Source organism: Nematostella vectensis, chromosome 2 (assembly GCF_932526225.1).
Source record: "Nematostella vectensis chromosome 2, jaNemVect1.1, whole genome shotgun sequence".
NCBI classification, from domain to species: domain Eukaryota; kingdom Metazoa; phylum Cnidaria; class Anthozoa; order Actiniaria; family Edwardsiidae; genus Nematostella; species Nematostella vectensis.
This window is the reverse complement of record NC_064035.1, coordinates 13,086,241-13,110,248: the sequence shown is the minus strand read 5'-3', so window position 1 is coordinate 13,110,248 and position 24,008 is coordinate 13,086,241. Positions and strand designations below refer to the sequence as shown.

The window sequence follows — 24,008 nt, the reverse complement described above, 5'->3', positions numbered from 1 at the left end:
GCACTGGTGCACATGCCACCAAATATGTTTTAAAAATTATAAGAGAATTACCAATAGGGACTTGGTTGTGCCCTCAATATGTTTTTCTTAATGTTTCTGTATCGTACCTCCCCACCCCATGATTTCGAGGTGTCCTACAGCTCTGGAATGGTCAAGTAGTGTCGATCGATAGGTCTGTAGATGGCAGCGCAAACACGGCGGATGGCGTCATCATCACTTTTCTTAGTGTTCCACCGGTATAGGTCGAAGTAGGAGGAGCTATTATTTGCTTTTGGTTCTCTGTAATTCCAAACTTTCATGAGTAACGCGATTTTCGCAAACAGGGAAAATAAAAGTATTGTCGACAATTTGTATAAGAATTCGTAAAATGAAATATATTATCATATTCGCGACAGAAACTGTAACAAAAATGTCACCTCCCTTTTTTAAATCCTAGATCCGCCACTGCTGAGTGTAATTTTATGCACACTCGTCCAGGAAACCTCTGTCGGTTCCACGCACCAAATTCCACGCAGTAGTTTTGCATTTAGATTCTTTCACTCTGTAAACTGTATCCGGGGATGGGTGGCGTGACATGGAACTTGTGCGAGCGGGGTGTCCATGGTATCAGGTGATCATAGCCTCGTCCCCAGGCTACTCCCTTGCTGTCAGCTCCAAGATGCTTTGCGCGCACTCACACTTTCCAATATGGCGAACGCTTCATGCTGACTTCTCGGGGGCGAGAACAGAAAGGGCCAGTGACGTCATAGCCATGTAGAGCGTGATAGGCCCGCTGAGAAGCATAGGGATGAGGCTAAGGTGATCAGGGGAGGAGGCAATGATACGCGACGTATAATTCAATTCCACCCAAAATAAGCTTGCCCTTATTGTGCCACACCAATGTATGACTCATATTTTTTAATCTTTGACATGTTTATTTGACTGTAAATAATACGTTTCAGTAGTGTACGATGATTACTGCTCATTCGAATTATCTACAGCTTTCTTCCTAAGCTAGCGTGAAACAACGAAGCAATCGTCCTGCAAACGCTACTTCTAATTACTTAATACCTATAAATATATAATTTATTTCATATAAGTAAATACAATTTTATTCGTTATATCGTAAGGCTATAGGGGTCACGTCTAATAACTTGTTTTGTGGCTTTGATAAAAAAATATTTTTTACGCAAATCTTAACAAAATGTCCATACTTTGTTTACGTCTTTAAAACAATTTCTAATAAACGGCGAAAAACAGTACTCTTTTACTAGGGTCTTAATATACTGAGCGTGGCACGCCTTTATAAGGCCTGACACAATCAATACCAAGTAAATAATTGAACTAAAAACTTGTGCCCTAATCAAGACACAAGCTAGTAAAATATTTTTTTACCCAACAATCTTTACACCTTGATTTCTGTAGAACAAGCCAGTAAATACAAGAAAGTGTAAATATGTGGACTGGTATTCCGAAGCCGTTATTTTACCCCTAGATATTCCACCGCACTTTTGTGGCACTTTTTTATTTTCCTTATGTTATATGACTTTTCCCTCTGTAAAATGTATTTTTTTTAAATTACAGCCCCCTCCCCTGGCCAACCCGTTTAGAAATTTATCTAGGCACTTTGCGGTTCTTGCCGTGCGTGCCTGTTGGGTTTGTATCAATCTGTGTTTTTTTTCGGCTAACAACTCTTCCGATATCATTTACACTGTGGCGAGCAGTTATTTGGTCTATTTACTTTAGCGGTCAATCTTGCCCGCTCGTTGCACTAAGTGGAGAAATTCGAATTTGACTTCGTATTTATTTAGTCGACTTTATAAATATTTGCGGTCTAGAAGAAAAGCCCATGAGCAAGCTGATGTGAAAACTTACGAAACACCGCCATTCTTTTATTTTAAGTAGCTCTTTAGAGCAGACATCTTATTATCGTCATGCTCTCCCGTCGACTTTAATTATTAATCGCGACAAAGATATTTACTTAAATATCTTTGTCGCGACAATTAAGGTTTTAATTTTCTTATTCCCGTAATGCATTGAACAGAAGGAGTTTTTAATTATGTTACTATGCACTGCGAAATATCGTATGCTAATTGTTCTTTGTATTTTTTCGCCTGCTTGTGGGAAAACACACACATTTATCTGCGGGTTTGACCCTTGCTGATGCAGGCGTTCCTTAATTTTACTCTCGGCCATAGACCAACAGAGATGACATTCAGAAGTTTCGATATTTACTCTTTTTTCTATGAGAGGTTAAATCACGGCAGAGCGTGGCATCGTATACCCCCATATGAACCGCGTGGACCCCACGAGAGGGTAAATTACGGCAGTGCGTGGCATCGTATACCCATATGAACCGCGTGGACCCCACGAGAGGGTTAATCACGGCAGTGCGTGGCATCGTATACCCCAATAAGAACCGCGTGGACCCCACGAGAGGGTAAATTACGGCAGTGCGTGGCATCGTATACCCATATGAACCGCGTGAACCCCACGAGAGGGTAAATTACGGCAGTGCGTGGCATCGTATACCCCAATAAGAACCGCGTGGACCCCACGAGAGGGTTAATCACGGCAGTGCGTGGCATCGTATACCCCAATAAGAACCGCGTGAACCCCACGAGAGGGTTAATCACGGCAGTGCGTGGCATCGTATATCCCAATAAGAACCGCGTGGACCCCACGAGAGGGTAAATACGGCAGTGCGTGGCATCGTATACCCCAATAAGAACCGCGTGAACCCCACGAGAGGGTTAATCACGGCAGGGCGTGGCATCGTATACCCCAATAAGAACCGCGTGAACCCCACGAGAGGGTTAATCACGGCAGAGCGTGGCATCGTATACCCATATGAACCGCTATACATCAGTCCTACTGTCGGATAATGACATATTGTTGTTATGGTTACTGCTGCGCCGTAATGGGGAGGTTTCCAGTGGAGATGTCCCTGTATGGGTCTGGTGGTGCTGGAAGTAACTAAGCGAACTTCTTCGTCTTCCACGAGCGTAATCGTAGTCGCCCTCCGAGGGACTCGGGCATGAGCGGAGCAAGATCTTCCGGAAGGCTCTCCTGAATTCGCTGTTAAAGTACGCGTATATGAACGGGTTACACGCGGAGTTCAGGTTTGGCAACACACAGTAGGTCATGTAGAACACAAACTCGCGCCACCCGGGTGGCAAGGAGAACAGCACGAGAGGTCTGTACTGCGTCACCGTGAACAGAATAAAGAACGGACACCAGCATATAGTAAACGTGCCGAGCACAACTGCTAGGGTCTTGGTCGCTTTGAAATCGCGGATTACGCTGCGCTGTTTGCGTTTCTCCTCTTTGCACTGCGTGGCGACAGTCAAGATCTTCATTTTGCGGAACTGCTTCAGGGCTTCCACATACACCATTACATAGTTAAGCACGAGAATTAAAAGCGGAAGGATAAAGGCCACGATGTTGGCGACAGTGTAGAACACTTGATTCAAGTTCGTGCAGGATTGCTCAAAAAGGTGCACGCCCTTCGCGCCTGGCCATGGCATTATTGACAGCGACGCCAAGATCGCGGAGTAGATCCACACTGCTACTACGGCGAGCAGCGCGCGCTTGTGCGTCATGCGTATGTGATACTGGAAAGGCTTAGTGATTTTTAGGTACCTATCCACACTGATCACCGCCAAGTTCGCAATAGAAGCCGCAGCGCACACCATGTCTGCCCAGATCCACAAGAAACACTCATTCAAAGTAAAAACACGCGTCCCTGAAGTCTGCACAATCCGAAATGGCAACCCTATCAACCCGTACAGCAAATCGGCAACTGCCAAGCTCGCGATAAACCAATTGGTCGAGTTGCGCAGTCGATGGTCCAGGCAGATCGCCAGACACACCAGGGAATTCCCCGCCACAGTAGATACTAGGAGCAGGGTGTAATAAACTAACAAGAAATTCCTGACCGCCATGTCAGTGCCACCTGCTCCGCCTGCTTGTAGCGTCTCATTTGTATGATTAGATACATCCATGTTTGCAAGCTGTCGCTCCTGAGTGCCGTCTGGTATAGATTCAGCTTTCAGTTATGTGGTTATGCAAATGCTTAGAACGAGTTAATCTTTTGCGTGGCTTTTTTCGGTGTCGAGAGTCTATTGTTTCGGGCGTTATCGTATCGTTAGCCGCACGACGCGGAGAAGAGAAGCAACAGTAATTGTTAAAACTACACGGTTGACTATGTTAGGCTTGAGCCATCGAGGATATCGAAAGTTTTTTCCCCTGATGATATTTGTGATTACTCGTTATTCCGAGGGCAAGTGATGGATATATAGCTTCCCTCAAGTAGATTTCCTCAACTTAATGTATTTCATCACATCGTCTAGCATATCTTCTTGCCTGTGTCCATTAAACGAGCCAGATTTCCTGTAATAAAACACACCAAACGTGAAACATTACTTAAGGATCACTTTCGAATGCATCATACATTACCCTCCCAGAAGCTATTACAGTAAAAACTTAGACATTTACACCGCACGACTTACTAGCTCTGAAGCATAATCTATCGCGCGCGTTTCATGAACCAACCAATGTCTTTGATTGGCAATTTGGCAAACGCAGAGACGTGACGCCGAATTAGTACACGAGTGTGAACAGGTCCTCGCTGAACAAATTAGTTTTATTATGATAAATTCGGTGGAAATGTTAGCATTGTATAGAGGCTATGGCTGCGCTGTGTTGACCAACGGTTAGGGTATTGTTCCGGTGTCTTTCTGTCATGAGGTACATACCCGCCAAACTTTCACTTCTTATAAGTGCGCAGTAAATTGAAAAATACACTTTTGTTACAAAACCGACTCGCAAACTGGTTGCACAGTTTGATATTTGTGCAAATAAGCCATTGGGATGTAGTTTGCCGGAAGACTGCCAGGATATGGGTTGGGATGTAGCTTCTTTGTGTGTTCCCTCTATTGACCTGGATGCACGTTTGTAATTACTCCAAGAGAGAGCACAAACACACTTCGCATTTAGCAAAAGTGCCCTCCATTCTCTATTTAGCAATGTGGTAATGTGCAACACAATAAGCAATTCAATTTTTAATGAGCTTCCTCACCAAAGCGTTTATCTAAAAGACAGTGTGTGATAATGCTATTGGGTCTTTCAGAGCGATTTTCGAAATTGTCATTGAATTTGTCCAGTTGGAGTTCTAGTCTAAGTGGTTTAGCGTTGTCAATGACACCCTGGGAAAATGTGTGCTGCGCTGCTGTTTTTCCACCTGTGTTTTTGTGTTCAGGTTGTTATTTCGCCACAGTCGGCGTCAATGTTATTGTGACGTATCATAAGCTGAACATTCAGTGCCCTATATGTGTTTAATATCCAGGTTTATCACAACAAATACGATAAGCATCATTTATACTCAGTGGAAATTTCCATTGCATAGTATCCTGTTTGTCTTAGTTAAAAGGAAAGTTGAACCTCTGCACATGGTGTATTCACACTTTAATTATTCCGCTTTAGTCATAATTGGTTAAATATAACTCTACGTCTCAACCCAAAGGAGGTTTGTTATCTTGCTTGTCAATTAATCTTAGACACTCTAGAAAGAAAAAAAGATCATTCCTTTGACAAAAGCTGATTGATTAAGCCCAAACCACTATTGTGTCTATATTACTTCACTTGACGGCGAAATTTTGTAATCGATTTGCCATTTAGATTAAAGACAGTCATGATTTATAACCAAAAAAATGAAGTAACTATAAGATCATCATCATTATTTGGGCAATATTGGAGATGTAGTAACGGCCAATGGTACTTATTCCGTGTGACAGTTTTAGGTTTATTTGCTCTCCCACCAAGCCAATGATATTGGGATGTTTGCACAAGAGACGAAACAAAACTTGATTTACGGTGTCATAAACTTTTCAAGCCCTTGATTTTCTATATTCGCAAACCGTCTACAATTTCATTCCAATTATACCCTCGATCTGTCGATGGGCGTCCCCAAACATTATGGTGTCTTTTTAAATGCTAATTGTAAAATAGAAATCGTGAGATCGCGTATTCCTTGACTTTACATCGCCTTCGGCATCCTCCGGCATGAATCAGAGATAAATCTACTTTTTTAATAAAAAATAGACAAACATTTCTTAAAAGAGGAATCTATTATTATAAAACGGATAACCAGTTTAATTTTGGAAAAAAATAGGGATCTAATATATTATATTTCTTTATTTATTCTAAGCTGATAACTATATAGCTAGAATGAAATAAGTTTCTATAGCTAGTGGGATTTTTTTAATGCGGATCTAGTTTCATTCGCTTTGCTTTTAATTATTCATTTTCTAATGTGAAGAGGTAATAAATAGATGTATATAACATAGACCTGGGGATAGTACCTTTTTATCGATTCTCGCGTAATTTTCTAAACAAATAGCATTTGCCCACTAAATCAAGCGTGCTATATTGCATAATCATTTAAGGTATTTTTTGTTTCTGACTTCTTTTTGTTAAAACGAAATATATTTCTGCGGTTATTATTAAACAGCAACAACACGAAACGTTGAATCAAAATATCCAAACAAGATTGCTCATTGTTATACCTAACTGATTGATAACATGCGTTATTCTAAGTTCGTTGATAAAATTATCTTTTTCATTATATTGATTAGTAGTGATACCACTATGTTAGAAGACTTAAAAACAAACATAAATAAAAATAAATAGTAAAAAAAAAGTAACAAAAATATTCCACTTAACTTACCTTAACCATCTCTAATTTTGTACTGGGAACAGCTTAGAGAACGATTGCTGTTTTTGTACTTGTTTAAAACCCAATTTCAACTATCTCAGTATTTAATTTGAAAGACAAATAAAAGGGTTCAGGGGTCCCCCGTTAATGGGATCACCCTCTGATTGGCGAAATGAAACAATAGAATTATATTCATCTCAAGGTTATGAAGGTAAATATTTAACGATTTCACGCGAAATTGATTAAAGTGAATCCTTTGTGTTATTGGCTTCTTCTAATTTGAGTTAATGAATTTGATAGCAATTTTGTTTGTTCTACACAACACTACCAAAAATATCTCAAAGTTACCAGGCCATATTTTTGTTTTTAGCTTTGTGCTTTGTTTCTGAGCACTACACAAAATATCCACGGTATAAGCTTTGCGTCTAAAGCACTTGCTGGTACTTTCTTCGCGTCTCTGCACAGGATACAACAAGCTCATACTGCGAAAATGCCGCAGTGTCATTTCCGTGGCACGCGCCGCTCTTAGAATGAAGGCCTCTCACATATGGGGTTAATCAATAGATGTATCCTCAGGACTTTGTTCTAACGAGTCCTCGAAACTATTCGACCATCACTTCTACATCAATTCTTTCCCGCAAAGTAAATAGTTGATACTATGGGCTGTTCTATTTATTAGATATACCGCAAAAGCTATATATTATTGTATCAAGGAGGGGTGGGGGGGATAGAGATAGGGGAGCTATTACAAGATTTCCTTTTCCCGTTTTTGACATTAAGTATTTTTGGTCCCTTCAAAAGTGTCAGATGCTAAATGCTAGTCTTAATTACCCTTTTTCCTCTCATTTGAAGCCCTTTTCTACATTTAATAGAGCAAGAAGTTTTTTTTTGTTTTTTAAAGAGATGGTTACTCCAATAGAGCTTTTCAGGTATGTGTTTGTTCTTGTTTTTAAGTTTTTGGCAAAATAAGATAACTACAATTCGTAACATATCGAATGACAAAACTCGGCAAAACTAGAAACATAGGCACTTACATTTGAGTTGACCTCTTCCTGTAGCTATCCTATGCCGAAAAGGCTTTTAAGCTTCCCCAAGGTGTTTATAAATTGAAGGGGAACTATAATTTGACCGAATGAACCATTCGCTGGACCGTTTTGGAGTCGTCACGTATATTCCTTGCTGCTACTGTACTATTCTCGGTAATCATTTTTATGTTATTCTGCTTTCGTCTAATTGGCCACACACAAAAAACTAGACAATACCTCGGCTGGAAATAGAAAACCAAGAGTGCAATTCCCCCTCGGGGAAAGACACGCAATTATGAAAAGATAAAAAAAATACAATACTTTTCTAAAGCGGTCCAGGGTTCATAAGCCCCTTTTTAAACAAATAAAAATGATAATAATGAAACTCTCAATTGCTTATATAGTCCTATTTTATCTCTCATTTCCCAATGATTTGGGCGTCGAAATTTTTATAAAATCATTAATTGATCACCAAGGCAACTTGTCAGCATAGCAATGGAAATTAATGAGGCTTAATAAAATGGATCATTTTAGGTCGGATGCTCCGCTGCTTCTAGAAATGACCATTTGAATGTGAGCCGACGACTATATGACAAAATCTACTTTTCACTTATTTTCGAGTCCGTAATATTCGAGCCCGATAAAACTTCTTCCTGTTGTTTAAACTATCCGAAGTAATTACAAATTGAGAAGAATACCTAACTAATAAAAACGCATTGGGGTGCGTTCAAATTCACCCTAAGTAAACACCAAACACCAAGGTAAATAGAATGAGCCCCATTGACAAAAAAAATCGCATTTCAAATTACTTTTGAGCCGTCAATGTCAACAGTCTAGTGCCAGTACGAACACATAGTACTTCCTAAGAACGCATTCACTTCAAAAAGGATCAAGTGTAGAAGCATAAAGTCGTATGATAGGGCCTTTTGGGTGCACACTTTTGCAGTGGGAATTGTCTTTAATTCCATTATATGCTATCCTCAGATACAACTCACTTTACATCGAACTGGTTAAGCTTAGACGTTATAGCTATTCTATATAATTATATTCTTTTCCCTAACTTAGAGGTGAAATACAGTAAAGCGTCACCTCACTGACCTTAAATGAAGCAAGCCACCAGCCAACTCATAGATTGTTATATTTTCATGTTTACTCATAAGATTTCCAGCTGAATGATATTTAAACCAACTTCCAACTGACTAGAGGTGACGAGGGTCCGTTTTGCACTTGTTTTGTGTCAATATGACTGCGCCACAGAAAACCGAGTATTTGTTGGATTAGGATAGCAAGTAGTGGATTTCTCCCCACGCAAGACAAACCCGCTAAACAACCGCGGTGGATATTGAATAACAAAAGAAATAAGTTAATGCTTTTTCTAGTCAAACACTTCATAAAACTCATTACATATGCTGCTTGCGTATATCAATCTTTTTGTCAAGTTTTCGCCTCGGGGAGCAAACCATTGCGCTTGTCAATCAGAAATATCTACACATGATCCGTGCGCACGGATGTGTAACGTCTTGAATCTTTTGCATTTGGTCATTATTTTAAAATCTTCTAAAATTAGATATCTTCATAATGTGAATTTAACCACAAAATGTGGAAGGTTTGTGTTAGGTTTTCGGGGTTACCGCGAAGTATGACGCAAATGCAGTTTTATTGTTGAAGTTATCGATAAAATTGTCATCTGTTCTAATTACTTTAGTGCTATCACAGGCCTTATCATCTCTCGACTTGACAAAAGATCCTCGCTACTCTGCTGTTTTTTAGGGCTGGCTTCGTAGCTATTTAAACTCACGGTGATGATGCACACTGCCATAACCGCGTTTTTAATAAACATCCTTATCACCATCATCAAAATCATCCAAACGAGATCAACAAGTTTAATCATTATCACCGCCATACCGTCATAATCGCCATCTTCATCATCATAACCATCGTTATTAACATCAGCTTTTTAAATTGCCTAATAATGCGATGTAATCGTATTGTAGTCATCATCATCAGCAACATAATCGCTGTCATCATCATCACCACCAGTACTCCACCAGTACATCTCTACCAGATATCACACCAGCAACAGCCCGACCCCCTCTCATCCTTATCATCATCGCCATCATCAACACCACCATCATCGCCATTATCACCATTACCACCATCACTACAACCACCACCATCACCGCCATTATCACCACCACCATCATCATTATCACTTCCGCCACCATCACCACCACAATCATCGCCACCATCACCACCACCATCACCACCACCATTATCACCACCACAATCATCACCATCACCACCACCACTATCACCACCACCACCACTACTATCAACACCAACAGCATCACTGTCACCTGATCACCACTATCACCATCACCACCACCACCATCATCATCACCACCACCATCATCACCACCCAAGGGCAGATCTAGGGGACTGGTTTCGGGAGTTGCAGCCCATCTAAGGAAAGAAACATACTGTAAAAGAATAACTTTCTCGTTTTATCGCATCGCAACATCCTGCTACAACCCTCCCCCCCCCCCCCCCCCAAACTAACAACACCTTGATCCACCCTTGTCACCAGTACCCCGCCATTTACCCAGACAAGAACTCTCGTCCCTTGTCACCAGTACCCCGCCATTTACTCAGACAAGACCTTCCGTCCCTTGTCAAAAAGTACCCCGCCATTTACCCAGACAAGAAATCTCGTCACTTGTCACTGGTACTCTGCCATTTACCCAGACAAGAACTTTCGTCCCTTGTCACCGGTACTCTGCCATTTACCCAGAGAAGAAATCTCGTCCCTTGTCACCGGTACTCTGCCATTTACCCAGACAAAAACTTTCGTCCCTTCTGCAACCACCATTACCACACCCTCCTGTAAAAATGTGTTGTAAATGTAAGGGCGTACATTATTTCCGTGGTCTCTACTTGTCATAGTATATTGTCCTTCAGTACTCTCATGTCCTTTGTATTAAGCCGACTCTCAAAAACCGAAAAGCCGCCGCCACACTGTTATATAGATGATTGAAGACCTCTCGCGGCTTATTGCTTTTTATTGAAAAGAGAGAGGCTTTTTTAAGACCCGTGTTTCGTTGATAGTTTTTTTGAAAGCTGCCTTTATGTAGTAGTAATTACTCTAAAACGAGTTACCAGGTTTTTTCCAACGAGTCACTTATAACAGCAGTCGAGAACCATCGCTGAGCACCCACTCTTCTAGATTGTACCGAGAGTTTTGCATAAGCAGATGATAACTCCCAAACAGGTGAAACCTTACGACTAGAAAAAATGCGCGCCTTTTTAAGATTTAAATTCGAATTAGAATTGTTTTCAGGAGGCCTCCGGATGTTCCCATGATATCTTTGTCTGATAGAAAGGCACTTAAAGTACATATGAGGTTAAACAGATTTATCTGTTTACTCGTACGAACTGATTCCATTTACAACAGGGGTTAACAACGCCACTGACGGAAATTCGTATCGTGAGCCAAGGAAGCAAATGGCACAAAAGGAGTCTTTTGAAGTAAATACACGTTTTTTGTTGGTCAAAACGATTATTGATGATTTTGAAGTCTTAAAGCTGTGCCTCTTTTCGGTATTTTTTTGTAGTTGAAAAGACTTAAAACTAGCTTTTGCTAAATAAATTTCATAACGCTGAAATTGGTATCCTTAAATTGTCTTTTTCACCAACGCGTCATTTGCGACAAGAGACTTTCATAATAATCTTAAAATGACTTGAAAAGCATTTTTGCATACATCTATTTATCAATCAAATTGTGATCAAAGCTATTAATATCCTACTTAAACAGATGTATAAACTAACTTCTAAATCAATCTGAATTCTCAAATTCTATATATAGTTTGGATAACGCAAAATGTCATAGAAACAACAACAAAATAGACAAGGCTTGAAATTTACAGAATGTCTAAGCGTTTGTTCGTTATGCCACACTGGTTATGTTGAACGCATGGCTGTGTACTTACAGAATATCTAAGCGTTTGTTCCTTATCCCACACTGGTTATGTTGAACACATGGCTGTAGATACTTACAGCCGATATCTTAGCGTTAATATCGTTATGCCACACTGGTTATGTTGAACGCATGGCTGTGTACTTACAGAATATCCCAGCGTTTGTTCGTTATGCTACACTGGTTATGTTGAACTTGAGGTTGACGCAATGTGTGTTTCCAACTGCCGCACGGTGCTCAATGACTCAAACGTGATCCGCGAACGCATTAACAAGGGCATGCTAAAGCGATATCTCTAGCGAACAGTACGCCCCTTTGATATGAGAGAAATAACGAGAATTTTTTTACGGAGCCACAGGCAACCCAAATAGGGCGACATGCTGGTACCCAGTGGTCGCGGCCAAAGAAAGAAAGGATTCCCGTGCACTTAAAGGCAGCAGACTCGAGGCAGCAGACTCGATGTTTGCGTTAACCACTCATACCACTCCAAATCCATTAGGTCCAGTTTCGTTTGAGTTAAGCAGGCGCGAAATACTTCTTTACTGTGGCAGCTTGTTAAGTACGCGTTCTTTGCGGATCGGATGCGCCCATGCCTTGTACTGTTCATATCTCAAGGAATAGCCTGAGGCCTAGCCGGCGGAGAACTCGGTTAATAACATCACAAGCACTAAGATAACTGAGATATTTTCCCAACCGAACAATCGTCTACATTTGGTTAAGTGAACTTGGTTATGCTGCTGGTCGACAAGATCAACCTTTTGGTCTCCAGGGATCTTAATATTACTGTTAACTTTATCTTTCAATTTCTCCATTGAGAATTGCGTTTTCCTTTAGAATTTGTCTTATTTCTTAGCTTGTTGTTTATACAAAACTATATCCCATCTTATTTTTCTTGTTATTTCCTAGCCCAGTCAAGTTTTTTTTTTCGTTTATAATAGCCAAAGGCAACATTTTAATTCCCTTGTTCCACCGACAATTTAAAAGAACGAATCGGAAATCAAATCGAGGGCTTTACTCAGATGGAATTCTCCTATTGCGCCAAGTATTCCCATACGAAATCACTCAACGCTCTAAATAATCCCACCGATTTGCATTTGCTATAAGAAATAATTACATTGTTCATTTCACGGTAGGTCATTAAGACCGAATTCAAAATTGCCTTGTCTGTTTGCTCAATGTTCGGCGAAAAAGTTTGAAAAATGGGATTTTCTTTCCAAACGTGATATCCACTCAGGAGATCTTTAGCGATTAATTTCAGGGTTTTTGTTTGTTTGTACCCTTGATCCTTCCGTCATTAAAAAAGACACCATATCTTCTTTTTTGGCTTGCATGTCCTCGGCCACACCGAATTAAGGGACTTATCTTTAATTTCATTTCGCTTGTCACCAGGTAACAGCCTTAAAAACACTAATCGCCCACATCTCCCCTTTATCCACATGGTGAGTCTAAGGTGGTGGGCGGCCTTGTTGTTCTATTACTTTTTACCGTTTTTGTTATGGAGAATGGTGTATTTTCGCTATGTTCATTATTCGTGTGCCATGACTAATGCTAATAAACAAAGTACACCTTTCCGTTCTCGATTGTGCTTGTTTGCGTGCACTAGATACGACGGCTCATGTTTGGTACGACGTTTTTTTTTTTTTTTTCGTGTAATGTTTTTGCCTATTGCCCATTATTGCAATTTATTTAGATTTTTCCCTTCTGTTTAAAGAACCACCCAAAAAACCATCGCTAGAATGGGAACACAAGGCCTGGAGGAGCACGGCAAGATCCCACTTGAAAAAGATCCCACTTGACAAATCTTCACATGGAGAACGAACGTAGTTAGTGCTTCATCTGATCGTTTTTCTAGCTAAAACAACGTTGTACGATGTGCTTATATACAGAAACAAAAAGCCTCCAAAACAAGTAAAAAATGGTTATTTAATTATATTATCATTACTCTTAGTAGTCTCTTAGACTCTTAGTAGTCTGCCCTGAAGAAGTCTTTATTAAAGACGAAAATTTGGCAGAGTCGATTTCCATTTTTTGGTGTATTGTATTTACTCTTCTGGTTCACGATCACGGCAATTTAGGCTTGTTGTATTTATTTATATTATCATTATCTATTAGATGATATCTATACAGGCGTATAGATACGGTAGTACGATGCTGATACGAGAAAGAATGAAATAATTTAAGATGGAAGAAAAGACCAAATATAATGTAACCTTGGATTAGGAAAAAAAAGTCACATCCTGAATTAAGCGACAAAACCTTCACTGTACTTACGATGCTTTTTTTTTTCAATTAAGTGCGCCAGATGAAATGAAAAATAGAAAAAAGGAGCATGTCAAATTTTCTGCAAAGCTAATATCCTCTTTCGGATGTCGTCGGCGAGAACTATATCTTCTGGTAGGAAATTACATGAAGAAATAGTGTTTTTTATTTCCGGTGAAGTTTGAAAACTTCAGCTGCCATTGCTGTGATGGATATCCGAATAGCCTGAAGCCCCCCGGGGGCTGGGAGTTTTGAGACTACAGAAGAGAGGCGTCTATGGGTTTCCCGTTAATCACGTGACATGTACATTACAGTGGCAGCCGCCATTTTGATTACTACGCATCGCTTGTAAGGAGGTAAAAACATTAACTCCCGACTAATATTTGACTTATTCGCACCGTGCATGGTCTTCCACGGACAGCATATCCATCTGCACTAGCGTACGGGATTTCTGAAGGATTTGAACTATACTTAAATGTACTCACGTTTCTAAGAGCCCCGAGTATCTTAATCCAGTTGGTAGGAAGACTTGCCTTGTGGGGCCTAGAGGAAAACACATTTTTCTGTCAGGTTCCTTGCATGATTTTATAAGCGGGTATACTCTCTTCTTACCCAAAAGCTTTAGCGCCTTTTTTGTGTAAATAAACTGCACATTGCTGGCAAATCATAGTCACCCCTTGAAGTGGGTCACGCTTGCAATATGCCAAACGTCCCTTTTTATGAACCAAATAAAACCGCCCTTCGTCTGGCACTCGGGGCGACGCTAAACACAGATCGCAAGTAACCTCCCACACCGACCCCTGGCGGAGCGACACCAAAACAACCTGCTCTCCGCACTACCAGGACCGGGCGATTAAATGCAATTAAAGTCGTTTCGCGAGGCTCATACAAGCTTGCTTAGCCAAGCCAATCAACAGTGCACGAGATTCTAAAAGAAGCCTTATATGTTGCACATGGTTATCCGGTGAAATGTCAGATGGGCCGATGACATTGCCTGTCGTTTGCAACCGCCTCAGGCCTTCAACTTCCAAATGGACGCAACCGTGGGCATGATATAAAAGGCGTTGAATGCATGTCTTGCGTAACGTCTCATGAGCAGTCAATTAATCATCCGCCTTGAAAATAGTTGGAAATGACCGGTGAGTTTAATATAAGCACGAATCTTTTGGGACGCTTCGTGTTTCCATCAATCATTATGTCAAAAAATACCAGAGACGGTTTCCACTTGAAATGCTCCAACGCAAACTAAAAAAATCCTGTTACACAACATAAATGTCATTACGGAGTGAAAATCCACATGTCAGAGTATAAGATAAAAGATAAAAAAATCGTTGTTATATATTCTTTATATCTTAGCCCATCATAAAGTAGTTCGTCATCCCTCGCGAAGTCTGATGCAAATCATTCGATGATATAATCATCGAATGACATGAAAACTTCAAGAGGCGAGCAACATCAAAAGGCGAGCAACTTCCAATTTTCTAAAGGAAACTTTCGTTTTTTCGTACTCTGTGAAGTACACATTTAACTGTTTTTACTTTAAAGGCGTCTGAGTGTTCAATTAACCGCGGATGACTCGACAACCCGGCATAGAGAGGCGAAAACACAACTCTCTAGAGCTCTCTTTGTCCCTCGCATGATACGCTACAAATATATTAGAGTGATATACCCTTAGAATCCCCCACTGGAATATCCCCACGCACACCCAATGCGCAGATAAAGACATGCCTGTCGATCGTGAATGATGATTATATAGAATCCACTTTGCGATCGGTTGCGATCGCACGGTCAAATTAGCTGCAATGGACTGCGACGGGTGACTCTTTCGGGTTACAAGATACTAGGAATTTGGTACTTACGAAAGAGTCGCATGGATTTGAAGAGCGCGCGCTATACCTTTGAACTAGACGGAAAACGTCCACCATTCCATTTTTGTCTTTTTAAAGAGTGTTTCCTTACCGTTTTGCTCACAGGGGGGTAAGCCTTTTTAAGATACGAATGAAATAATAAACACGTCTGTTTAATTTTTTGAGCTATGCCTCCCCCAAGCTAGCATCTTTTATTTTGAATAATCGGTTTTGAGGGCATTTTTTTATCCAAAGTGGGGAATTAGGAAACCCTTGTCGCTTTGTCTCGATAGTGGCCCGTAGCGGCGAGTAAAGCTGATGTTTCAATTGATGTCAGTTCCATGTGTTTAGTTTTAAGCACCATGCATCAATTTGTAGAAGCAATTTCTCCAACAATCCTATTTCGTGATAATAGGATTACAAAAATGGGAAAATAGGATGAAAAGAAAATAAGATTAAAAAGATCAATAAAGCTTAAGTTTTCAATGCTTTGCTTGTTTAATGTTGTTTTTATGCCAACTATTCATTTCTTCAATTGAAATCTTTTTAGTTTTTTTTTTTCATTTCAATTAAAGTCTTCTCACATTTCACTTAGTGTTTATTCAATTGCGTTAGAATAGAAAACAAAAAGTGAAATATGATGCCCATGAATTGACTTAAACATATTACTTATCCTGATATCATTTTGCGAATTATAGGTCTAAGTTCTGCTCTAAGAAACGGCTAATGGAAAAATACGTCATCTTTTTCTATATCCTCACAATGTGAGATTTATGCTAGTCTTCCACACACGAGAATGTCTCCTACTTGTCGCAAAACAATATATAATATAGAAAGATAAAGGGCAAAACAATAAAACGTCACTGCATCCTTTCTCTTTTTGTGATTCTCTTATTCAAGTTATTTCGTGTTCTTTGGGAATTGTCCATTTGGCTAGAATATAGGATATAGGTGCGTACTGCCGTACTGCCTTCACCACTTGAACTGCTACTATTTTTAAATATGGTTGAAAAGCATTTAAAAAACATTGCGCAAAAACGGGCACAGTTCCTATTCGTGATAAGACATTTTTCGAGTTTAATAATTGCCCTAGTCTTGGTAACTCAAACGCCCTGGTCTGGAAAGTCAAATTATTATTTTCCCTCACAGCGAAACTTATAAAGAACACTAAAATTACCCCCCGCTTTTCGCTTTTTTGAACCGTTAAAATATCTTTTTATACGCCTAGGGCTTCTTCAACAGCCAACAGGAACACAAACGAGAAAGGCGTGCATTATTGCAGGGTGGACACGGGCTATTCCAGTGGATTTTAAATCTGTGTACGTGATTGCTTCCATCACCGTGATTCCTCTAAATAGCCAAGGATCGTGAAAATGCTCACAATCATCGTGAATCCTGAAAAAAACTTTAATCTCCTGTTGCTAAAACTCGTAAATCGTACACTCAGCCTTACCACGCCTGATGACAAATATCGAACAATAAAAACAATTGCTATCTTTCCGACAATACATCTTTCTCAAAAAGCCACCTTTATTCCCATAAAGAATTCCGTTTTATAGAACAGCTTTTTGATACGAAAAATAGAATTATTTTCTGGCCAACATTAAATGACGCAAATGGAAATATAACATCAATATACATATATCTCTCACAGCCCATAAAGTCGTTATAGGCGCTAGCTTGTTATTTCTAACGGAAAGAAAGACCTAGAAGCGACTACCATGTCTCGTTAATATTCTGCGTCGAATTCGATAATTTCCGGAAGAAAGTTGGATTGGCTCAGTGAAATATCTTGTTTTTTTTTAATTTTAACTTAAAAGGCTTGACCGACAAAATAATTCACTTAAAGTTTTTTTTTTTTTTTTTTTGCTAGTTAGAGTAATGGACTAGTACCTTGAATCACCCGCGCCTGTGATGTTCCACTAGTTCGCTGGATACTGAGCTTTGGAATTAACGCAAGGCGAATTTTAACCGAGAATCAGAAAGAGTAGCTGTCAATATACGATGTTATCACGACTTTCACGTCTTAGAAGTGTCAATCTAACAAGACAATTCATCGGCGATCCAATACCACGTATCACGGGTGCGTGATTTATTACCAAGGAATACTCCCGTTCCCCACCCTCTCCCCCTAACTCCAGCCCCCCCCTCCCTTCCGAAAGGAGATTTCTAGGTTGGTCAGTCTTTGATATACTGGAGAGTCTGATTTACACCTAATTCAATCACCTGACTCTGGCTTTGTTCGTTCGGGAAACAATAATGTCCCTTGCCTTCGACTACAGCATCAAACAATGAAATATCTTTGACCAAATTCCAAATTTGTTGAAAAATTTCCGTTACATCCCTGCAAGCTCGTAGCCAAAAATAAGAAGCAGAAATTCATGAATAAATGGAAAAGTCGTCTAATAAAAAAAAAACTCTTAACTTTGATCATACCTATTTAGGTGCGAAGCTAGGTGTGTGTTTAGGGGGTCCGCCTCCCCCCCCCCCCCATAAGCACCACGAAGCGGTGTATTTTTATCGCTTCCTTTTGATTGACACCTCTTCCTGAGCACTCATCTTCAGAAAATCCTGTATATTGGACCTGCAAGTTATAGGGGGTGTTCCACCGAGAGATGTCGTATGAACAAATTCCAAGGCTAAATGTAGGCTACAGATTTAAAGCGTAAATAAAAGTTATCTCGTTCCAAAATCTTGTCGTTTGTTACTCGCCAATACACCCTATATTTTATTATATGGCTCAGTTTTTCCCGCAGATAAGAGTCAATTGTTTGCAAGGGGTCTGTAAAACACGTGTTTTGACCCTTAAGATAGGGATGTTACTTTTAAATCCTATAAAGCCAAAATGAGAAAATATTTTAAAACAAAATCCTTTATAGGATTAAATGGTAGGTTTTATCCTAAGTATCTTAATTGTCAGTTTATGGTGTCACGTCCGCTCTACGTGGTAACTTTCGCACATTTAAGTGGAAAGTAGCATCATTTTATGTTATCGTCAATTCGTTGGAAATATTGGGTCAACAAAAACTGACAGGTTAAGGCACAGAAACGACATACCCGGGGATGATATTTTTTTTTTATTTAAAAGCCCCCACCAAATAAATTATATAATATATATATAAATAAAAAAAATATCATCCCCGGGTATCAAAATTGCAATGTCTTAAGCCTTTGATCCCATCCAAAGGGTATCATATCAAAGCACTTAGAAAGCCAAGATATACAGGTTTTTAGAGGAGAAAATATTTTTTCATTCTCAAGCTATCAACAACTTAGGAGCTGAGAGGTGAGAGTGCTTCCATGTCATGTTGAACCCTAAATCCCGCAAAATACTCATATCTCAACCAAGTCAATATACGGAAACCACATTTAAGTAAGAATGCGTGGTAAAGTTATACGGTATTTGCTTTCAATTGTGAAAATAGCAGAAGAACAAATGGGTAATATGGATTAATTGATTTGGCGCTCAAGAGCTTGGACAAGCAAGTAGCGCCTACTCGCGCTATCGTCAGTTCATTTCCTGCACCATACGCTAGAATGGCTTATTATTTACATAAAATTACTTGAATGGCAATTCAAGCATGCATTCAAGCTTTCCTGAGGCACTAATTCGGTCCCCTTTATCAACTGCAATGCACTATTCCACGAACTCCTGAAGATCTTTTAGCCCAAATCTTTCCTCTTCCAATAAAGTTGTTTTCCTTGCGTTAAGACGTGGGCTGTTGCATTGTTATCCCGATTAAATCGATTGCTAGTTTTTTTCTTATTATGTAATCGCAGGGAAGCCCATCATCAGAAATACCATGCGAATAAAACAAAAACAACACAGGTAGACTGAAACGACTTTTCGACTCTGTCGGGTGTAAAATCTTTACAGTGCGCACTGTCTGTCGTGTAATATCTGTACAGTGCACACTGTCTATCGGGTAATTTATGTATAGTGCGCACTGTCTATCGGGTTATATCTGTACAGCGCGCACTGTCTTTTGGGTAATACCTGTACAGTGCACACTGTCTGTCGGGTAATATGTGTACAGTGCGCACTGTCTGTCGGGTAATATCTGTACAGTGCGCACTGTGTATCGAGTAATATCAGTACAGCGCGCACTGTCTTTTGGATAATATCTGCACAGTGCGCACTGTCTGTTGGGTATGTCTGCACAGAGCGCACTGTCTGTTGGGTAATAAATAGGGCCCGCACTGTTTGTTGGGTAATGTTTCTCACTTCATTCGTATTTTAATCCTAATTTCTATCTTTTCTTATCATAAAAGTAGCAACTGCAAAATAACTCAAGCAAAGCGAGCCGGATAACAGTCTAAGCCAAAGAGTGCATTATTACTGTTCTATAGTCCTAGCGGAAGCTGTTTGCCTCCACGCATGCGTACCGTCGTTTTTATTATAATATTCACCCTATTCGTGACTAGCTTTGGCGTTTGCACTTGTAAGGCTTCAATTATTCATGATTGACACTTACACTTTGACATGGCAAACAGATAAATAAAATAAAAGCATTTTTACCATATGGACTCTAACCAATCATCAAATATTTATAAACATTTTAGACAACTAGGTTATCAGTATGTCAAATATTCATGAATTTGAACGGGCTAAAGGTTTTGTATTGCTCATTGATAAGGTTCTATTGACTTTGAATTGCTCATTTACTACATGTATTGTTCACAGATCACGGAAACTATCTTAGTTAGATTAATTCCTCCAGTCATACAGAATAAGACCGAATAATCACTGTTCAATTTCGTGGCTCATATCTAACCTCCTAACGTACCCATCGTCCATCCAGTTGACATGAGACACGCCTAAGACACTCAAATAGTATCATTGTTCATGCTCAAGTTCATCTTTTTATTTGAAATCACAGCAAACGATATCAGAAATAGAATATCTCGTAAAGTTCAAGGTGTGCAGAATAGAAAAGAGAGTAATATAAGAATCGCGTATAAGAATACAATATAATAATAATATAATAGATTAATACAGTCGTATGATCCTTCACCTTACTAGAAATCATATTTACCGTAACGTTTTTGAATGTATCTATTTAAAATGTTTAGGTGAAATCTGAAAATGGATAATCAGTCGAGGAGACACAACTTGAAATTCAGTAATAAAGCCGGATATCACTATTTTTCGCATACTACTGTTTCAATAATTTATTTTCTTCCTTTCAAACGAAATTGCAAGTGTCTCTTTCAACGACTTTTGCCTTCGGGCATGGGGTACTTTCGTACCGACAGTATAGCTATCTACCGTGGCGTGTGCCATATATCGTCTTTGCTTCGCCTATTAGGATGTTCATAAGCATTAAACCCAGCTCAACCCTACTCATGTCATTGTGCGCGCTGGTTTTTACATCCTTATTCGTCTTGCCCATAATTTGCGCGGTACTGCGCAACACCATAGCACAGTAGAGCACGCTTCAACGATTCCCGATACCATTTTGCAATGTGATTGTGCTCTTCGACGCCATTAAACACGACAGATGTCACGACCACCATAAACCATTTACCAAAGGTTGACCTTAGTTTAGACGCGTTTCCGTTTACATACAATAAATTTTTCTTTCCTTAAATTGGACATGGACTTGAATTCAAATGGACTAAATTGGGCATGGACTTGAATTCACTTGGACTAAATTGGACATGGACAAACAGCTCTATTCTTAGACTGGATCTGGATTCGCCATTTTTTAAACGAAGAAAAACGTAAATGGACAAAGTAATTTAAATGTTTCACGTTCAGTGATTTGTGATTGCATTTAATAATAATTTCTACGAAAGGATCATGTGGTACTTGTTCTCCAATGTGGTTTCATTTAACAATCCATTATCCGCATCGTTAGGTCTTAATTCAATTGCAACAAGAATTACACGAAAAAAGTGATAATACCTTAATATTCGTAGGCGATTACGGCGTGTAAGTCCCTTGTAATCCTGAAAGCTTTGTATTCGGTACTCTTTTTTCAATGTTTTTCCCTCTTAGTAGGCAGCATGCATATTGTTGTTGTTTTCCATGAGTGTTGCGCGCTTCTTCGCTCGCTACCCAAACATTCAAAGAAGCCAAGATCCGCAATAATATATGGGCAAATTCCCGCTTAGATGGGCAGATAATAAAGCCGTCATTAGTACACGTTTATCTCATCCTCTCGACGAGAGTGTCAAGCGATGCAAGTTGAAAACAGATCGTGACTACGGGAGCGAACACGGACCGCAAGCCAACGCCTAGTTTATGGCGAGGCTTACTCACACGAATTAGCACCTCCGATCAGCACAGATACAGAAGAAAAAGGACATAATCTGAACCAGCTCAACGATCTCTCACATATATCGGTGATTTAGGATCAGAAAAAGTGTGTCTGTTTCTCGCTTTCCCCTTTTCTTAGCAAAGAAAAAACAGGCCACAATATAGAATAATATAGTTCTTTTTCTCGTGAAATTTTCATTCAAATATTTTTCTTTTGAAAGCGCGAAGCTACAGTTTTATGTTTTTGTTTTATGTTGTTGTTGTTTGTATTTTTTTCACGAAAAATGCCAGTGAATGGTATCCTTGTGAGTTTCGCTGCTATGTCCAAAATGCCTACAAAAATATGGTATTATCCGGATATAACTTTTACAACAAGTCATAACACACCAACGCCCCAGCATAGGAAATTCCTCTGCTCTGAGCAAACAAATAGATACGTATTACGACAATCCATAAAGATAGCAGTAATCATGAATGCTGGTTTGAACAGTATTGCGGCCGCTCGTTTACATACAAGATAAGGGGATTATTTGTGTTATCCCGTCCATTCAGTCAGGAAACTGTCGAACGTGGCTCTTTGTCGTTTCGTGGTTTTGGCGGTGATAGAATATATATAATGTTTTGAGAGCATAATCAAGTTTAGTTTTCTATATTAGGGGAGAAATGCGGCCAGTGCGGTGATCATACATATTTGCTTATACATCGTGCGGTATCTGCCAGCGCATATTCGCGATCGATTTGAATGCGATTTTGTCGGTGGCGTTGCCGTGACCTTCTTATCGCTGATAATAGCGGGTATTTTGAGAAACTCAGTTAATAACGGAGGAGCGTGATGGGGATCGTAATTAACATAAGACGTGAAGTAGTGAAAACCAGCTTAAAGCAGGCCGCCGACTGGCGCTGTGTTACAGTTAAAAAACCAACGATGGTTTGAAAAGGATCATCTTAATAACCATTTTTATCTTAAATCCCAATTCCGCAATGCACTCTAATATCAGGACCCGGATAAAGGATTCTAGTTCCCATGCCCAGCGGCCACGCCTCCACCACCAATTGAATTACAGTATTCCCTCTTTCAAGCAGGACCGCCCAGTAGTGGTAGGGACGTTATTGACGTATTTCAGAACAAATCGAATAAGAGTTCTTCGTAATTACTGCATTAATCAAGTAATTATTTTATAGATGATTCGGTAGGTTGAACTTGGGATAGCTACAGGGTTAAAAGGTTTTTAATTGCGATGGATTCAAGTTAGAAAAGGGAAAATGACGGGAAAGTTAAAAATACCCTATTTCCGCCGATTTTAACTGCATTTAATTTTCGCTGCTTCATTCGCGATTTTGAAATGCTGATTTTCGCGTCACTTTATTTTCGCTACTATAATTCACTAATTTTTTTAAAAACCAAATCATTTTTTGCAATTTTGGCATATTGCATAATAAATCGAGTCATTGAAAAGTCCTACAATCATCGAAATTGAAGCAAAGAATAATGCTCTATTTATTGAATGAAGTACTTATCCGCTTATAAGAACCTAGGTTTTAACAGGTAAGCCTAAACGGGTTCTTATTTTAAATTTTAGGCTACTAAGGTTTTTAAATAGGTTCTTACTTAATTTTAAAGAAAGGTTAATATACTAATGGCTGGAAAAAGTGCGGTATCTAAATTGATAAAATGTCTTACCGGAGAATAATGGATTTTTTTCATTGCTGGGAGACCTTAAAGGTTTTTTTTTTTTTTTGAAATAAGAACCTATTTTAAATTTTAGGGTAAATAGGTTTTTATTTAACGGGGGGTCTAAAATTGGTATTTTTAGGCTAACAGGTTGTTAAATTCTAGGTTCTTACAAGCGGGTATGTACTGTATGTGAAAACCAACAATAACATAAACAAGGTATATCGATGCTTTTTCTAGTCTTTTTGTGTAATTCGCGAGATTAAAGTGACGCGA

General features: G+C 39.5%; 1 protein-coding gene and 1 long non-coding RNA gene across 8 annotated transcripts; one reads left to right on the top strand and one right to left on the bottom strand.

Annotated features, from left to right (window-relative positions):
• Positions 1-893: 893 nt before the first annotated feature.
• LOC5521755 (histamine H2 receptor) lies at positions 894-22,025 on the bottom strand. 7 transcript variants are annotated; one of them, XM_032366928.2, is made up of 3 exons: positions 21,707-22,025; positions 14,437-14,494; positions 894-4,371 (listed from the first exon to the last, which is right to left on the bottom strand). In XM_032366928.2, the coding sequence occupies exon 3, from the start codon at positions 3,981-3,983 to the stop codon at positions 2,838-2,840; it is 1,146 nt and encodes a 381-aa protein (XP_032222819.2). In that variant the 5' UTR covers positions 3,984-4,371; positions 14,437-14,494; positions 21,707-22,025; the 3' UTR covers positions 894-2,837. The 7 variants fall into 7 exon arrangements, with proteins under 7 accessions (XP_032222819.2, XP_032222818.2, XP_032222820.2 ...); XM_032366927.2 differs by lacking the exon at positions 21,707-22,025 and adding an exon at positions 17,692-17,949; XM_032366929.2 differs by lacking the exon at positions 21,707-22,025 and adding an exon at positions 14,564-16,308.
• Positions 12,279-13,701, top strand: LOC125561014. The gene is made up of 2 exons (XR_007307012.1): positions 12,279-13,131; positions 13,404-13,701. It is a non-coding gene; the product is annotated as an uncharacterized LOC125561014 (long non-coding RNA).
• Positions 22,026-24,008: the final 1,983 nt, after the last annotated feature.

Bases quoted from the DNA above. Each gene is read 5' to 3' on its own strand.
- LOC5521755 (XM_032366928.2), bottom strand. From the start codon at position 3,983: ATGGATGTATCTAATCATACAAATGAGACGCTACAAGCAGGCGGAGCA.